Consider the following 17,753-nt stretch of genomic DNA (forward strand, 5'->3'; position numbering starts at 1 on the left):
GGCCAGCTGAGGGGAGAGATCATTCAGCTCAGGGGACCGAGTCAGGGGCTGAGTCCTGGGCTCCCACGCCTCCCATGCTCCTCTGTCACCTGGGAGGAACTCAGTCAGTGCCGCCCCCTGCCCTCCTCCCTCCGCAGAGATGCAGGGCTACTCACAGTCAGAGAGCTTTCTTCTGAGCTTGGATTGGTGGCTGGTGAAGGGGGTGACCTGTGTCCTCTCCCCGAGGGCAGGTCAGTGGGGTACAATTACACGGGGAACTGAGGCCAGGCATCAACTCCATTCAATTCGCTCCTTCTTTAGGGATCACACTGTTCCAGCACCTGAGGGACATGGAGCAGAAGTACCGGCAGACACGTGTACCTGGGGAGCTAGTCTAGCGTGCACGCGCACGTGCGCGCACACACACACACGCATACACACGCAGGAGTGACAGACAAGGTGAAACGTAGCCCATACCTAGGGAGCTTTTACTATGTGCCAGGTGCTGTTCCCTTGGCTTTTGAGGCATTGTCTCACAAGCTATGGGTGGTTACTTTTATCAGCCCATTTAACTAAAGTGAGGCAGACAGGGGTTCAAACACTTGCCTGGGGCCACCCAGCTAACAAGTGAGGGGAGGGACAGTCACATTGCACAGAGTCCTATGATGCAGCCCCAGGAAAACACAACCAGGAGAGGAAGGGATACCTGGGTTGCGGGTGGGGGGCGGTGCTTAGCCTGAATTGAATCCTGAGGAACCTGAGGGACCTCCTGCCAAAGAGCCTAGAGTCTTCAAAACAGGGAACTCAAAAGGAGGAGTAATGGGTCCAGATGAAAGAAGATGAAAGAAACCTAGCAACGAAATGTAATACAGGCCTCTGCCTGAATCCTGAGTGCAAAAGAAAAACAAAACCAACGGCCCAGCTCTGAGGGATGTTAATGGGGCAAAAGGGGAAATGAGAATATGAATTCAATATTAGATAATAGTACCACATTGGTGTGGAACTTCCTGCGCGTGAGACTCAGTGGAGCTTGTGTAGGGGCAGAGACGGAGAGGGAGCGCGGACCCAAGTGGCACATCATTAACAAACGGTGAATCACGGCCACGGAACAAGCATGCTCGTCTTTTCCAGCGCTTTTACGCTTTTCAAAACACCAAAAGAAGGCAGCAGTGGAGAGACTGAATCTGAGCCGGTGGTGTGTGGGGGAGGGTATGGGGAAAATCTCCCTGAGGGGGTGAGGTTTGGATGAAGCCTTCCAGGATGAGGACAGAAGCCTAGAAGCTTGGCCAGCTGAGAAGGGAGGACGGGCATTTTGGGAGGAGGCAAGAGCAGAGCAGAGGCTCAGAGGTGGACGCAGGGCAGGGAGTCGGGGAGTGGGGTGTGGGGATTGAGATGGCGGGGTGGGCTGCTTACGGACCAAGGCTGCTTCCCCGGCTGGCTTGAGGGAGTCCGGGTTTCATCTTGGATTCATGGGTAGGCATGGAAGCATTCTGGGGGGAGTGGGGGCATCAGTGACCTCATAGAGCTGTGCTCCTTAGAGGCTGCATGGAGGCTATGTGGGGAGTAGGGGCCCGGTGTCAGGGGACCAGAAGGCTGTTGCGGTAGCCGTAGGTTGAAGTGTCAAGGCCTTCAATAGGGCAACGGCCCTGGAATCAAAAAGTACAGGAGGGCTGAGAGTGTTCAGGAAGCAAAATTCAGAGTCTGGCAGCTGGTTGGATTGGAGGGTGGAGGGCCAGGAGTTGGGGGGTGACTCAGAGTTTTCCACCCTGGCGACCAAGAACACTGTCAGGCCATTAGCTGGCTAGCAGATTGCAGGTGGTGGTGGTGGGTAAGGAACTTTGGTGTGTATGTGACAGGAAGTGGGGTTGGGGGAAGTTTGCTCTTGAGGTGACCGGGGTCTCCCAGATGCTCCTTGGGGAGTCTGAGTCTCCTCCACAGAAATGACAGCTGATGCCAGCCTGGCAGCCTAGCACAAGACTGCCAGACGTGGACTGGTGGGTGGCCAGCAAGCAGGGCAAGGCCTGCCCTAGGCCTGCTTTTTGGTGACTCTCTTCCCTGAGGCTCACTGGCCGCGTAGACTTCTGCCCTCTGGCCACATCCTCCAGGGCTCCTAGCCTCAGGGCATAGGGAACCTAGTGGGGATAGGGCTGGGGAAGTTTCTCTGGAGGGGGCAGGAACTCCTGAGCTGGAGGACCCCTAGGGCTGCCAATCCTCTTTCACTCCCCACCCCCACGCCATCACACTCTGCCCCCACGGGGCAGGGAGGAACCAACAATCAGCCTTTCCCACCCCAGGGCCCGGGACTCCCGCCAAATCTGTCGCAGCCAGATGTGCCCCGCCCCTCTGGCTGGGATGTATCTGGCAGGCAGGCTTGGCTGAATGGAGGGTGGGAAAGAGAGGATCCCCCTGAGGCCCAGGAAAGCCCTCTGATGCTGGGTGGGCTTGTCACAGGGGCAGGGGACTCTGGGCTCGGAGGGTGGGGAAGTATGACTTCTGGGCTGGGACCCCTTCCCTTTTCGGGGCTCTGGCTCTTGAGGGAAGTGGGTGTTGGAGAGATCGGGGAGCTCCTGTTGTGTCTTCTGTGTCCCCCTAGTTTCCCCCAGGCCCTCCAGGAGCTAATCCAGCTAGGAAGGGTGGGGAGTGCTTTGTGAGGCTGTCTGCCACCTGTCAGGAAAAATGATGAGCACTGTCACAACAAGTGGTTACCCCTGCACAGAGTTTTGCACTTCACGGGCTCGTTCACATCCTCTGCCTGTATCTGCAGAGTAACTCTGGGGGAAGGCAGTGAAGGTACCCGACCCCCATGTTTTTTCTTTGTCTGGATTTTAACATGTGGTCGTCGGGAAGTTCTCGTACCCCCTCGAGTCTAATCTTGTGTCCTTGTGACTTCTGCCCGCCCCCCACTGAGTTTTGTTTTGTTTTCAGTAACTTCATAGATCACGTCTGGTTCATTCTTACCGTGACACCTCCTTCAGATATTTGAAGACATAAGGTTCACCCACCCTAGACTTTCTCCTCCAGCAAACTGGGAAATCTTCATACCTCTGTGGGTGACCCTTTCAATGAAACTGCCAGATACCCATTGGATAGCCGGTGAGCCGATACTGTAAAGTGGAGGTCACAGCCTGGAGCCACTTGCCTGGGGTTGGCCAAGCTGGCCTCGTCACTCCCACCTGGGTTCCCTAGACTCTCACAGAGGGGTGATATCTCATGAGACATCTCTCTGTGTCACCATGAGCATGTCCTGCCCTCCGTTCCTCCAATCCCTTCATCTCAAACGGGCCCATTGTTTCCCCTGCTCTGTCTATACTCAGAGGATCTTGTCCAAACCCGTCACTTCTGTCTGGGGACTGTGAGAACCAGAGAAGGTCACTGATGTTCTCAAGGTCACCAGCCTAGACAGCAGGTCTCTAGATTCCCATCCCAGCACTCCTTGAGCCAGAGAGACAGAATGGGGTGGGGGTGAGGGGCAGGAGTGTGCTGGGCCGTCGCCCACAGGCTGCTTAGAGAGGCTGCGAGTGAGGCCCCGAGTGTATCTGAAACCCTGTTCCTGTTCTCCAAGCCTGTGTGGGGAGAGATTTTGTAAACTCACATTTATGAGTTTGGGCAGGCAGAGCAGGCAAGCCCAGGGCCCACGGGAGAAGTCTGGGCGGTTGCTTGTCAGTCTGGAAGGCTCCGCCTGCTCCCCATCTGTTCACTGGGCAGCCAGGACCCTCTTTTGGGAGATTCCACTGCTCCAAGTATACTTTGGGGAGAAGGTCTCTTTCTGCTGGCTTTGGGGGAAGGGCTGAATTTGGGGTATAGGTGGAGAAGTCTGGGGGATAAATCGGAATGGGGGGCCCTGCTTGACTCAGTGGGGTGGGAGAGGCAGGTTTAGGGGGTGGCTAGAGTAGGCTTGAAAAGACTGGGCTTAAGGGCTTCCTGCCTGTCTCCCCAGACGGGCCTTAAATTGAACTCCGGGTCCCCTTCCTGCTCCTCCCCCCAGCCCAGGGGGTGCTGCTGCGTCTGACATTGGGCTGGGCCCCCTCCCTGGAATGTCTATGACAGAGATTGTCTGGAAGGCTGCCAGCCAGGGGCTCAGATGGGAAGACAGGGGAGGTGAGACCTCAGAATGGAGGGAGCTCACCTACCCTCCTTGCGGGCTGGGGGACAACTGAATGAGGTCCAGAGCAGGACAGTGCCCTGTCATGTCCTGCCCCCATCCTCAGAAGCTGGAAGCACAGCTCCTAGGACCCAGCACGCTGGAGTATCAGAACCCAGGCCCTGCTGCTGGGCTTAACCACTAGGGGGCACTGCTGGGCTTCTGGCACCACTCTGGCTCCATTGCCCCCCTGCCCTTGCCACTTCTGCCCTGGGCTTTGTCTCTGATCCATCCTGCCTCCCTGCCATCTCTAGCTGCCTGTCTCTTTGAATTTTGAGACAGTCTCAAACTTGAGATAGTTGCAGATACAGTGCAAAGAACTTTTTTTCTTGAGCTATTTGAGAGTAAGTTGCTGACACAATGCCCTGCCACCCTTTAATGCTTTCCTGGTTTTCCTACAGGGACTTTCTCCTACCTAACCCAACACAGCCATCAACGTCCGGGACCTGACATCAATACATGACTACTGTGTCCTCCTCAGACCCCACCGAAGTGTGGCCAGTTGTCCCACTGACGTCCTTTATGGGCATGGGAAAAATCCAGTTCAGAATCAGCCACTGCTTTTGGCAATCATTATCTCTTTAGACTCCATCAGTCTGGAAATCTCCTCCATCTTTCCTTGACTTTTGTGACCTTGTCACTTTTGATGATTATAAGCCATTTAATTGGTAGACTGTGCCTCGATTTGCGTTGGCCTGATGTTTCTTCACGATTAGATTCAGCTTGTGTCTCTTCGGCAGGGAAGTGGCAGAAGTGATGTTCTGTTCTCAGTGTGTGTCCGCCATGGTGCACGATTTCCAGTCTTCCCATTACTGGTGATGTTCGCTTTGATCATTTGATTAACGTGGAGTCTGCCGGGAAAAGTGACTTTTTTCCCTTTGTAATTTATAAAAGTGTGGTGTGGTGAGGTGCTTTGAGATTTGTAAGTATTCCGTTTCTCATCACACTGTGAATTTTTTCACGTATTTTGCATATCAGCATGGGCTCATTTAGGCCACTGCTATCGTTCTGTATTGTGATGCTCAAGTCTTCCCAGAGTTAGCGTTTGGGGGCCCATTCAAGCTGGCTCCTGTGTCCCTTTGTCTGTCTGCCCCTTTGATTCTCTGGTTCCCTTTACAGTCTCTGTGTGTTTCTATCTAATTTCTCTTATTCTCCACGTGTGCTTGTTCATCTCTGCCTTTGTCTCTGCCTTATCTCTGTCTTCTTCCTCTCTGACTCTCTGTTGTCTTTCTCTGTCTTTCTCCGTTTCTCTGTCTTTATCTTTGTCTCTCGGTCTCTCCAACTCTGAGTTTCTGTCTCTGTCTCTCTCTTTCCCTCTCTGTCTCTCTGCCTCTTTGTCTCTCTGGCTTTCTGTGTCTCTCTCATTTTGTCTGTTTTTTTCTCTCTGCATCTCTCGCGGCTCAGACTCACTCTGCCCCCCAGGACTCACCACTGCAGTGTCTTCAGAGAGGAGTCCTGGACCTGCTAGCTTTCGGGATGCTCTGAACACACAAGTCGCCCCCTCCGGCCCCTGTGTCAGCGCTTGGAGGCTCTGGAGCAGGGCACAAGGAGGGGGACCTTGAAGAGAAGAACCCTCCCCTGGGACTTCAGGGTCTGCTATAGGTTGTGTCTCTGTGTGTGGCCATGTGTGTGCAGAGGGGTGTCAGGGAGCCCTGGGCAGGGTGAGGGAGCTGCCGATGTCTGTGTTCTGCCGGCCCCTGCTGCCAAAGCCGGGAAATGCATCAGGTTGGACACCAGGGTGAGGGGCCTTGGAGAGGCATGGCGCCCGTGGGCAGGGATGGCTTCCCGGGGCATCCACGGGAAGCTCCCTGAGCCTGGGCCTGGGCTGAGGGCTGCAGATGGGAGGAGGGGGTCCTAGGCAGTGTGGGTGCAGGGTTTTGTGGCTTAGAGTGTGTTCCCATATGTGGTTACAAAGGACAGACTGTCAGAGTTTGAGGGTGTGGTGCCCAACCTCATGCCATCCAGAGCAGGAAACCGAGGCCTGTGGCCGCGGCGGCTGGTGACTGGCTCGGGGCTCACGGCCAGTCGGACACAGAGAAGGCTGGACTGTCAGCCTGCCTCTCATCGCATGTGTGTGGTGCTGTCGTTTTAAAAAGGAGGTTTAAGGGGCGCCTGCCTGGGTGGCTCAGTTGGTTAAACATCCAACTCTTGATTTTAGCTCTGGTCTTGATCTCAGGGTTGTGAGTTAAAGCCCCGTGTTGGGCTCCGTGCTGGGTGTGGAACCTACTTAAAAATAAATAAATAAATAAATAAATAAATAAATAAGTAATAAATAAATAAATAGATAAATAAATAAAGGGGCACCTGGGTGGTTCACTCGGTTAAGTGTCCGACTTCGGCTCAGGTTATGATCTAGCCGTTCGTGAGTTTGAGCCCCGCGTTGGGCTCTGTGCTGACAGCTCAGAGCCTGGAGCCTGCTTCGGATTCTGGGTCTCCCTCTCCCTCTGCCCCTTCCCCACTCACACTCTGTCTCTCTCTCTCAAAAATAAATAAATGTGAAAAAAAATAAAAAAAATAAATAAAAAGGAGATTTAACATGCCAATATTTTCATAGTGCAAAGAACCAAAAATAAAGATGGAAGAAGCCCGGGCTGGGGCAGGAGGTGGTAGGGATGGGGGTGAGAGAGAATGGAGGGACGTGTCACATTGGCGACATGGGGACACGGACAGGGAAAGGAATTAGCTGTGTTCACACACGGTGATGAAAACGAGGTGCTGCTGCTCCGTGCGACTGTGTGGATAAACCCCACGGATTAATCCTGAGTGACAGAAACCTCACAGTGAAGCTTAGAGCTCCGGCAAAATGCATCTTTGGTGAAAGGAGTCGCCACAGTACTTACCTTAGGGGGCTATTGACCGGGTCGGCCATGAGACAGCCTCCCGGGGTGTGGTTGTGCGGTGTGCGCGTGTAAAACCGTATTGAGCAATCCATTTAAAATCAGTGTCCCGGTAGGCTGACCCAGCTAATTGTGGGAGTCTGGGTCACACTCAGCTTTCTCTCTCCTGGGGCACCTCCTCCCAGAAATGGGCCCAGGCCTGTCACCCCTGACGGGGCTCTCACTTCTCCTTTTCCCCAGTCCTTGCCCACTTGTCCCCTAGTCCCCTCCGCCTCCTTCCCCGGCCTTCTGCCCAGGCCTGATCACTGTGCCTCTCCCCCCACCCCCCACAGCCGGAGGATCTGGAGGCCCCCAAGACTCACCACTTCAAGGTGAAGACCTTCAAGAAGGTGAAGCCCTGTGGTATCTGCCGACAGGCCATCACCCGGGAGGGTTGCACCTGCAAAGGTGAGCAGCTGGTCAGGCTCTGGCGGCGGGGGGAGGGGGGGGGGGTGCGGGGAGAGCACTGTCATGGGAACGAGGTGGCCTGGGGCCGGGGCAGATGTCCTCGGGGTCCTAGCCTGGTGCCTGGTTCTCCTGTGGGGAGAGGTGCTATGCACACCAGATGGCAAGCTTGTGGGTGTGTGTGGATGGTACCTGGCAGGTGTGGGTGGCACGGGCATGACCTGTGGCTTGTGAGCAAATGGCCGGGATGCGTGTGGATGATATGAAGAAGGCACGTGGAAGAGGTGTCGCATGTGGATGGCGTGTGGACGGTGTGGGGGAGGTGTGTGGAAGTGTGCCTGGCACTGAGGAAGACGCCAAAGCTAGGGAGGAGTGCAAGAGGCTCTGAATCCGACTTGGGGGAGAGCCTGGCGGCTGCTGGGCTTTTTCAATCACTGTTCTCATGTGCTTCTGACACGGCCTGGGATTTGGCTGTGACTGTTGCCAGAGAGGTCAGTGTCTTGCCCCAGATCACACAGTAAAATCAGCAGGGGGGCCCCGCGCACAGTCTCAGTGATGGTGACTGACACCCCCCGCCCAGCGGCCCTACCAGATGCCTCCTTCTCCTGCCCCCCCCCCCACCTCCCATCAATCGCCAGGGCCCCCAGTGTAGTTTGAATCACTGAGCCTCTCCAATTCAGGCTGGCAGCACCTGTCATCCGGAGGGCTGACTTCAGCTCTTGGCTTCCTGGCCCACCCTCTCCAATCTACCGTCCTCACCAGCTCCGAGAGGGACTCCACGTAGATCTGGTTATGTCAGCTCCCTGGGTAAAGGTTCGGGAGCCCCCACTACGCTCAAGACAAAGCACTGACTCCTTCCTGTGCCTCCAAGGCCCAGCAGGACCCACCCCGTGCCAGCTCTCTGACCCATCCGCCCTGTCCCCCAAGCCCATACTCACCCCGGCTGCACCTCGCTCAGTTCTGGAATACGCCAAGTATATCAAACATGCCAGAGGGGCCGGGCTCCTTCTTGCCCGAGGGTCTTCACTCACGTGGCTCTACCCGGACTCTCCCCTCCCTCCCTGCCAGTCTCGGCGGGGCTGGGAAGCTGGGCATCAAAGCCTAGGGAGCAAGCACGAAAGCACTTAGTATGAAAGCACTCACATGGATCTCCTGCAGGGCTCGCAGCCTCCGGAAAGTGCTAGTGTCGCCCTCAGTTTACAGATGAGGAAACCAAGGCTCAGAGTAGTTAAGTCTCTTGCCAAGGCACACAGCTGGCTGGGTCCGAGTGGGGTTGTCGAGGGTGTGCTCTCTGGGGGAGGGAAGTCCTCCTAGACAAGGAGTTTCAGCAGTATGTTGGAGGGGGGAGTGGGTGGATGGGAATGTGTGAGTGTGTGTGAATGTGCACGTGGAGGCATTCTAGGCACGTCCTGCTATGTGCAAAGGGCAGAGGTTAATGGTCCTTGACTGAAGAGCTGGGACGCCCGGAAGGAATTTAGGAGGCACAGGGACTTTTGCAGTACCAAAGTAAGCCGCATGGTGTCACCCTCCTCCCAAGAGGTCCGGCTGGGACGGTGTCGGGTTAGGGTGGGAGCCGGGAGAGTCAGGAGGAGATTGCTGGGGGCGCCTTTTTCCATTTTGCTTGCGTCACCGCCCCCACCCGACCCGCTGAAGTTAGCCCCTGAGCCTCCATCCCCTCCACCTCCCACCAGTTCCTTCCTTCCTTCCCTGGTGTGCCTTCCCTTCACCCCAGACCGCCAGCACTCCTCTGATAGGAGGCAGAACAGGGGTGGGGTAGAAGGAAGTCTGGCACTCAATGTCTGACCTTGGCACATCTCTGGCTGCAAATTCTGTAATAGTCTGTAGTCCTAAGTTCCCCAGTTGACCTGGCTTGAAGGCCTGGGTTGAGGAGGGGATGTGAACCTGTGGGAAGGGAAGGCTGCCAAGGTGAGACCTGGGTTTTACCTGGTTCGGAGCCTGGCCCTGCCAGTGTGAACCAGAGTGGAGGGCAGGTGGCCAGTGAGCTGCCAGGCTGGTTTGGCAGCTCTGAATGAGTTATTGAGAAGTGGGAAGAAAGCCAGGACTGCAGCCCAGAGGCACCACCAGGTGTCAGGACTGGGCCATGGAAGGGCTGGGGCTGGGCCCAGCAAGGGAGGATTGAAGACTCCCAGCTCTACAGGAGACTACGATGTGCATTCTCAGCAGAGGGTTGGGGTCACCAGGCCTGGGGATGGGGTTGGAGCCACTGGGCTTGCTGGTGAGAGATACAGGAGTGGGCCAACTCTCTGTGTTTTGGAAGCAGAAGGTGGCACAAGATGGACAGACCCCCTTATCCACCCACCCACCCATCCATCCACGGCCACCAGCTATGGTTGTACAGGTTGTTCCCCGGCTAAGGGGGTGATTGTGGACTAAAACCCAGGTCATGTTTTGTTCACCAAGCCCAAACCGAAGGGTTTGTGGTGCTCTCTGGTTCCTTTTTTGGTCTTCGAGTCTGGGGTCACAACATGGTCATTCTCTGGATTAGTGGCTGAGGGTGATGAATGTGGAGGGGTGCATGGAACATCAAGGCTCTGAATTCAGTCTCCTTGCAGTGCTGAGGGCACTCCAAGTGCAGGCATGGAAAGTGAGGGCACTTTCCTAGATCTGGAGAAATGGGGGCGTTTGTCCTGTCTCCCTCTGGCTGACCTGCTCTATAGCTTGGACCAGTCTTCTGCTCCCTGCCTTCCGCATTTCACTGTTTAATGTACTATGGCTGAAGGGGTTGGGGTCGATGATGGGGATGGGGAAAGGAGTCAGGGAACCTAGGGTCTAGTTCTGGACGGGGAGACTCAAAGATGGACAATGCAGGCAAAGAACGAAGGTGGCAGGACATTTGGGCATAAGTATGACTGATATACAGGCAGAGAGGTCACTGTGAGACTGTCACCAGTCTTTTCCTTCCCTGAGCCTGTTTCCTCCTGTGTACCATGGGATTAGTAATAAACCCTGTCCTGCGTCTCTGGGGGGTGGTTACTGCGAGGAACACTGAGGTTCTGTGTGTGGCTGTAAAATGAATACCAGTGTTCTGGACTAAGGCTCCCTGTGAGGGAGACAGATGGATGAGACAACGGGAGGAGAAGAGGCCCCAGGCCTTTGTTAGCGGTCCAGGCACTCTGTCTGGCCCTGCCACTCACAGGCTGTATGACCTCAGATAGATCACGTCACCACTCGGGACTCAGTTTCCTCAACTGTAGAGAAGGGGCTGGACCAAGAATGTTCCCTGAGCCCCGGCCAGTGGGAGGGCCTGGAAAACTCCTCTGTTGGAGTCTGTAAAGGCTAGATAAGTCTCCCAGTGTAGGTTGCCACCTCACCTCCTGCATACACAAGGACATCCACCTGGCAGTCGTGAACTAAGGGCCCTCTGGGCTGGACGCTGTACCAGGTACTGGTGCCGAAACCCAGCCCCTGACCTGGGAAGACAGACATGCCATGAGACAATCACAGAACATGTGGCCAAGCTGACACAGAGGTGTATGAGAAAGGTTGTCTCTGACTTAGCAGAGATTTTCCTGTTAGGCTTCATCAGGGAAGGCAGGAGGAGGCTGGGTCTGGAGGGATGTTTATGAGTTCCTCAGGTCAAATGGTGGGTTTCCCCCAGGTCCTTGGGGGCAGTGCTTTAGGGAGTCTAGGGCCTTGCTAAAGGGCTCTAGCCTTCTGCTAGGCTGAAAGCTGAGAGGAGAGACCAAAATGCCGGCTCCAGAGCCCAAGGATTGCCATCTGGGCCTCGGTGTGGGCCTAGTTTTAGACTACCTCCTTTCTCAATGCCACTGACAAGCCTGGAAGGCAGGGGAGGTGCCTGCTGCCTCCCCAGAGTGGGATGTACCCGGGGAAGACAATTCACCTCTCAGTGGGACAGGCCTACTCAGAAGCCCTTACTGGTTGGATTTGGGGAAAACTTGTTTCAGGGAGCTCGTTCTCCTCTGTTATTTCACTGACAATGACAGCTTTCACCCTGTTTCTGAGGACCTCTTTGGAATCATTGGAGGCAGCCTGGTAGGGTGGAAAGACCCCAGGTTCTTGTCGTGGCTTGCTATGCTCTGGCTGTGTGAGCTTGGGTGAGACACTTAACCTCTCTGGGCCTGACTTTCCCCTTTCTCTAAAAGAGGGATTGGACTGGATTAGAGGTTCTAAACTGTTCTCCAAAGGAACTGGATTTTTTTTTTTTTTTGAGATACTTTAGGGGCCTGAGAAGGTAGGAAAAAGGAGAAATCCAAGGGAAGGCTTGAGGGGCTGAGACTCTGGAGCCCCTGCCCATTTGAATCAGAAAAGCTCTGGTTGTGGGAGTTAAATATATCAGGAGGCAGAATGGATGGTGGTTTTGTACTTAGCCCAGGCATCCTGAATTCATATCCCAGCTCTGCCACTTACGAGTGAGAACTTAGGCAGGTCGCATAACCCCTCTGAGCCTCAGTTACCTCTCCTTTCGAATGACACACATCACACACCTCTCTCCTTGACTTACTTTGGGGATGAAATGAGATAATATGTACACATAAAGGGCTCAGAACAGAGCCTGGTACAGAATGAGCATTCCTGAATGGTAACCAATATCAAAGGAGTCCATGCGCATGAAAGTTTCAAAAGCACTGGACGGGATGATCTAGAAGTTTCTTCTCGCTCAACTTCAAAGTCTCATGGCGCCCGTACCTCTGACCATCCCTTGCATTAGTTGGGGTTCTCCAGAGAAACAGAACCAACAGGATGTGTGTATAGATGGATGGACGGGTAGGTAGGTAGTTGATGGATGGATAGAGATAGGTAGGTAATTTGTTTTAAGAAATTGGCTCATGCAGTTACAGAGACTTGGCAAGTCCAAAATCTGCAGAGTAGGTCATCAGGCTGGAGACCCAGGGAATTGCAGTTCAAGTTCTAAACTAGTCTGTTGGCAGAATTTCTTCCTGCTTGGGGAGGTCTTTGTTTTATTCAGGCCTTCAACTGATTGGATGAGGCCCACCCACATTATGGAAGTTAATGTGCTTTACTCAAAGTCTCCTGATTTAAATGTTACTCTTATCCATAAAAAAACCCCTTCATAGAAACAACTAGAATAATGTTGAACAACTGTTTGAGTACCATGGCCTGCCCAAGGCCATGGAGATCAGCAGAGCAGGGAAGGGCTGTTAGGCTGGGTGGGCAGGTGGGTGGCTGGGCTAGTCACTCTGTCAGCTGGGGAAGAAGCTGAGGCCCACTGGGGGTGTGGGCGGTTATTGCTGGGGTCAGGTGCACACTGAGGCTATGTGCTCATTTTCCAAGCCGAGGCCAGGAGGAAAAGGCCATTTAGATCCCAACAATGTTGGCTTCCTGTGTTCCTGAGAGGCAGGAAGCCACCTCAGGACAGAGTCCTGGCAGCCCAGTGAGCCAGTGAGGCGGGAGCTGGCTGAGGGCTGGGGTTGGGGGTGCATTTTTCCACCCCAGAAGGTAACCTATGGACCCCTCTACACTATGGGGCTCTCAGCTCCCTCTTAGGCCACCAGCTGGTGTATCAGGAGCCTGGAAGGCAGGGGAGGTGCCCTGCTGTGTGGGGGTCACTGTTGACACCCATGGGCAGAGATGGGACTCTCGGGGCTGCACGGAGCTTTGGTTTGATGGGATCACTCCCCAGGGGGCTTCATCTTGCAGAGTCACTGGCTTCAGAGGCCACTGTCTTCTGTGGGAGCTGGGGAGGGCCACGGTTCGCTCAGGTGGGGTTGATCCTGAGATGTGCATTTGGGAAGGACTCAAGCGTAGAGGACATCAGGCCGGGAAGGGTGGTGTATTCCTGCCCTTGACCCTCAGTGAGGTGTGGTACAGTGTGGTGTGGGCATCCATGTCAATCACAGGCTGGGTGTTTCCTCCAGTGTGTGGGATGTGCGCAGGGTTGGAACCTGGGCTTCCCCCGCTTTCTTTGCTGTTCGCTGGAGGGAGGAAGAGACAGGTGGTGACTGGTGGGGAGACCGGTGGGTAACCCAGACTGTCACAGCTGGAAGAGGGCTTGAGGACCATCTGTTCCAGGGCTCAGTGACGTAGGGAACTTCAGGGGTAATGTAGGCAAATGAGTGTGAGTCAGCAGGGCGTGGTGGGGACCAGAGAGTGGGAATGACTTACTTGCCTCACGTCACACAACTATATGATGGCAGTTGGGACCGGAAGCCGGGCCTCCTGACTAGGAGTTGGGGGCTCTCCAGTATAATAACAGCAGGGATGAAAAGCTGCTATGCTGTGGGTCGCCCACATATAGGGAGTCAGTTAATTCCCATAACAACCCTGTAAAGTAGATACGGTTATTGCCCCCATTTTATAGATGAGGAAATTAAGGCTCAGAGTGGTTAAGTAACTTGTTCCAGGTCACAGAGCATGATCTACATCTGAGCTGAGAGCCAGTCTACACGCAGCCAGGTAGGTAAGTGGGCAGATGGAGAGCTGGACCAGGTTGGATCGTAGGTAGTATTTGTACTGACACACTCGGAAAGCACTGACCACGGTCCCTATTTGCCCTTTCCCAGCAGGAACTGAGCTGAAAAGTAGGGCTCACCTACCCTCTCTTGTGTCTGCCTCATTGCCCTGGAACATCAGCCCCAGTCCCAGTGGTTTGGGCTGGGGAGAATCTTTCCAGTTTTAAGTGTACTCCACGTGTGTTGAGCCCCATCTGTATGTCAGACCCTGTGCTAGGAGAAGGGGCAGGATACCAAGCTGCCAAGTTGAACAGGACCTGCCTGGGAGCACAGAGGAGGAGCCTTTGAGTGCCTGATCATCTAGGGAGGGGCGTTTTGAACTGGGCCTCAGAGGATGTATATGAGTTCACCATTTCAGGCCTACTAGCCTCAATGTCCTTTGGGGGAGTTCACTGTGGCAGCAACAGATCTCTTTTGGGGCAGTGGCTGGAGGCCAAGACAAGACCTGCCTGTGCGGGGCCTTATAAGCGTGCTGAGGTGCTGGACCAGGTGTTTCTAAGAAGGAGTATAAATGCGATTGGTTTGCACTCGAGAATGGCCTGTGGTTCTGTGGATTGAAGGGGGACAAGGCTGGAGGGGAGACGGGGCCCAGGGAAGGATAATTGGCCCGAACTGGTGCAGTGGTGGGGGGCTGGCAGGAAAAGGGTGACCCAACTGCCTCTTTGGAGTTACTTTCTGGGACAGGATGACTAATCGTATTGTAGGGTAAGGAGAGGGGAGAAGGGGTTACGGGGAGGAGCATGCTGGTCCCAGGACGCAAGGCAGGACTGAGAAGATGGCCTCTGGCCTCAATTCCCAGCAACAGCCTTTAGCCTCTTGCTTTCTGAGGGATCCTGTGCCCTGGTTTCTGTGTTGTTTATCTGTAGCTACTTAACACATCATCCCCCGACTTAGCAATTTACAATAAATATGCAATTATTATGTCACAGAGTTTCTGAGGGTCAGGGGTTCCCGTGTGACTTAGCTGGGTGGTTTGGACCCTGGGTCCCTCATGAAGCTGCGGCCAGGGCGGTAGTCATCGGAGGGCCTGACAGACAGGGCCTGGAGGATCCACTTGCCAGGTGGCCTGGGCCTGTGCCTGACAAATGGGTGCAGGCCGGTGGCAGGGGGCCGCGGCCGTTCCTCGCGTGGCCCTGTCTATAGCGCCTCGTGGCATCGGGACTCGCTTCTGCCCCAGCAAGTGATCCAAGAGACCAGGGCTGAAGCCACAGTGCCTTTGATGACTGAGCCCCAGAGGTCACACAGCAGCCTTTCGATGATATTCAGTTGGGTGTATAAAGCAGCCCTGTTCGTTGTGGGAGAGGGTTCCGGGAGGTGCCATTGATCTGGGAAGTGAGAAGCCAGCAGAATGTCACGCTCAAGTTTCAAATTACAGCAGAGGGGATGTGCAAGTCAGAGTAGGAAATACTGCCCAGGGTGTGTGGGGGGTTGCTGAGAAGGGGTGACAAATTTGTGAGTGCACAGTCCCTGGAGGGCACTCAGGGCAAGAGGGCCTCCTTGGGGAGTGGTGGGCAGGTGCTCCTAAGGTGTCAAAAGCTCTCAGCAGAGCTGCTTGGAACCTGCCACTTGAGTTGAGTTTGCCGAGCCTTTGTCTTCTGGGCTCTGGGGGGTTGGGGGAGGTCTTCCCTTGCTCCCCACTGTAGAGCTTTCAAGGGCAAGTTCTCTGCATTCCAGCACTCAGGGAGCCCTCAGAACACTGTACTGCAGTTGCCCGATGATTTCTCCATCTGCCCTCCATTCAAGGGCATTTGTGGAGTGTCTGCCCACTGTGTGATAGGCGGGGCTGCCCTGTATGGTCATGCAGGCTGTTCATTGCCAAGGGCGCCTACCCGAGGGAGCCCTGGAAGCAGCCACTCTTTGCTCTCCAAACCACACACTCAGGTACAGAGTGGGGTCTGCCTGGAGAGGGGGCACCTCCTTGCCATTTCCACAAAGATACTCTACTCAGCTGTGTGTCCAAGGGGTTGGTTTGCTCAGAGGGTAAGCCTTTTTCTAATTTGCACAAAGCTGCTGTTTGCTGTTGTGGGCTGGAGCAGATACCGTTCTAGCTACTGGGGATATGGTGCGAATGAGACAGGCATGCTCCTTGTCCTGGTGAGTCTAGTGTAGGGAGATGCACTATTCATAAATGAGCAGGAATTGCCCACGTTGACTTCAGACTGTGAACTGTATTAAGAAGGAAATTATCAGGGTACCACTGAGAAAGAATATTGGAAGTACCTAATGTAATTTGGGTGGTCAGAAAAGCCTCTTTGGGGAGATAGATGGCTTTCGGTGGATTCTAGAAGTAGGAGAAGGATTTGGCTTGGGGAACAATAGACGGCTGGGGTGAGGGAGAGTGTTCCAGGCAGCCAGAACAGCAAGTGCAAAGGTCCTGAGGCAGGCAAGAGTTTGGTGCATTCTGTGAACTGTCAGGTATGCAGTATGATACTGGAGGAAGATGGAATCCTGGCTGTTGGTATCTAGACTGGGATCAGGAGGCCCAGATTGGATACTTAGGGATCCATTTTAATGGATAGTTAACTGTTGGGGGCAGAGTATGGCTCAGGGAAAGGCTGAGAGTGGGGTGGGAATGATTAAATGGGGGTGTACATAGATTCCAGGGGAGATCTTCAGTCAGGTCCAACTCATCAATCATTTGTTAAACCTCTGCTGTATACCAGGCACTGTGTAGTGTGCGTGTGTGTGTGTGTGTGTGTGTGTGTGTGTGAGAGAGAGAGAGAGAGAGAGGGAGAGAGAGAGAGGGAGGGAGAAAGAGAGAGAGAGAGAGAGATCCTTCCTTTGAAGGAGCCCACAGCTGTAGGAACCAAGGAAGTGATGGGAAACATGCTCTCTCTGGTGATACCTGCAAGGAGGTAGGGAACAGTGAGGGAGGCCTCCAGATGAGGGGCCCAGGACTTTTTCCTGAAGGCCTGGGATTTGATTAGCAGAGGAAGGGGAAAGCTCCTTCAGGCTGGAGGTAGTGGCCCAGTGGGGGGCCGGTCTGGCTGGAAAGGCCTTCAGAGCTCAGGCCACACTCAGCCTGAGGCTTTCTCAATTCCATATTCTGAGGCCAGAAAAGAAGGTGTGGAGGTGGGGCTGGGGAGTCTGAAGGGGAGTTGCCACGCTGGGGTAGTGAGAGTGGGGAGACAGAGAAGCAGAAAGGCTAGCAGATGGGCATGACTTGTTTTGGGTGGCCAGGGGTGGATACGTCTTGGTGTGGCCAGGGGCGGAGAAGTCCCTGAGCTGGGCTGGGTGGCTGGTGGGGTCAGGAAAGCCTTGTGCAGCAGCAGCTGAGTCACACGCCTGAGCTGGGGCCAGGACTAGGTTCTGGGAGAACAAGGTCCCAGGTGAGGAGGGCCAATAGCCAAGGTTGAATCCTAGGCTCCACACATTGTGCCTCTGGACTTCCACTCCCACGGACCAATCAGAAGCCTTGGTATGGAGAGCCCCAGAGCCTCTTTTGGCAACTCTGGGCCTTCCTCTGTGCCTCAGTCTCCCCTTTTGCATTCTGCTGAGAATCAAGTTGGCTCAAAGACAGAAAAGGATTAGAGGAACTGTGGATCCAAGAGGTCAGGGCAGTTGGCTGTGGCTACCAAGGATTTGGGGTTGCAGCAGCTCCCCTGCCTCCCTGACCCCTGTTCTCTAACCAGTGCTGCTAACCCACTGTCTCAGCAGGTCGTGGGTAGCAAATAAGGTCAAGTCCGTGTAGGAGCTCAGCTCAGGAGACCCCTCACTCTATCTGTGGGACTTGGTGGGAGGGGACCAGCAAACCCCAGGGCGAAGGGCCCTGTGGGTGGGGCAGGCAGGGCTGGGACATTCCAGACAGAGGGAACCCCAGAGGAAATTTGATTCCAGCTTCTGGTAGTGGGAGGGCAGAATTAAGTCCTTTGTGTGTGTGTGTGTGTGTGTGTGTGTGTG

The 17,753-nt window shown here is 54.6% G+C and overlaps 1 protein-coding gene across 7 annotated transcripts in view; it reads left to right on the top strand.

Annotated features, from left to right (window-relative positions):
- The window catches only part of TNS1 (tensin 1), a 225,196-nt gene that overhangs the window by 35,967 nt on the left and 171,476 nt on the right, over positions 1–17,753 (top strand). For 6 of the 7 annotated variants that reach the window (XM_078450884.2, XM_078450894.2, XM_078450887.2 and 3 more), the window contains exon 2: positions 7,290–7,404. Coding sequence is in view for 3 of the 7 variants with exons in the window: in XM_078450886.2 (XP_078307012.2) it covers positions 7,290–7,404 (115 nt within the window). In the remaining 4 variants the exon portion in view is untranslated. Of the gene's footprint in view, positions 1–7,289; positions 7,405–15,763; positions 15,834–17,753 lie in introns of those variants that run through there. The other variant, XM_078450893.2, reaches the window with a different exon arrangement.

This window comes from Panthera onca, chromosome C1 (genome assembly GCF_046562875.1).
Source record: "Panthera onca isolate mPanOnc1 chromosome C1, mPanOnc1 haplotype 2, whole genome shotgun sequence".
Taxonomy (NCBI): Eukaryota; Metazoa; Chordata; class Mammalia; order Carnivora; family Felidae; genus Panthera; species Panthera onca.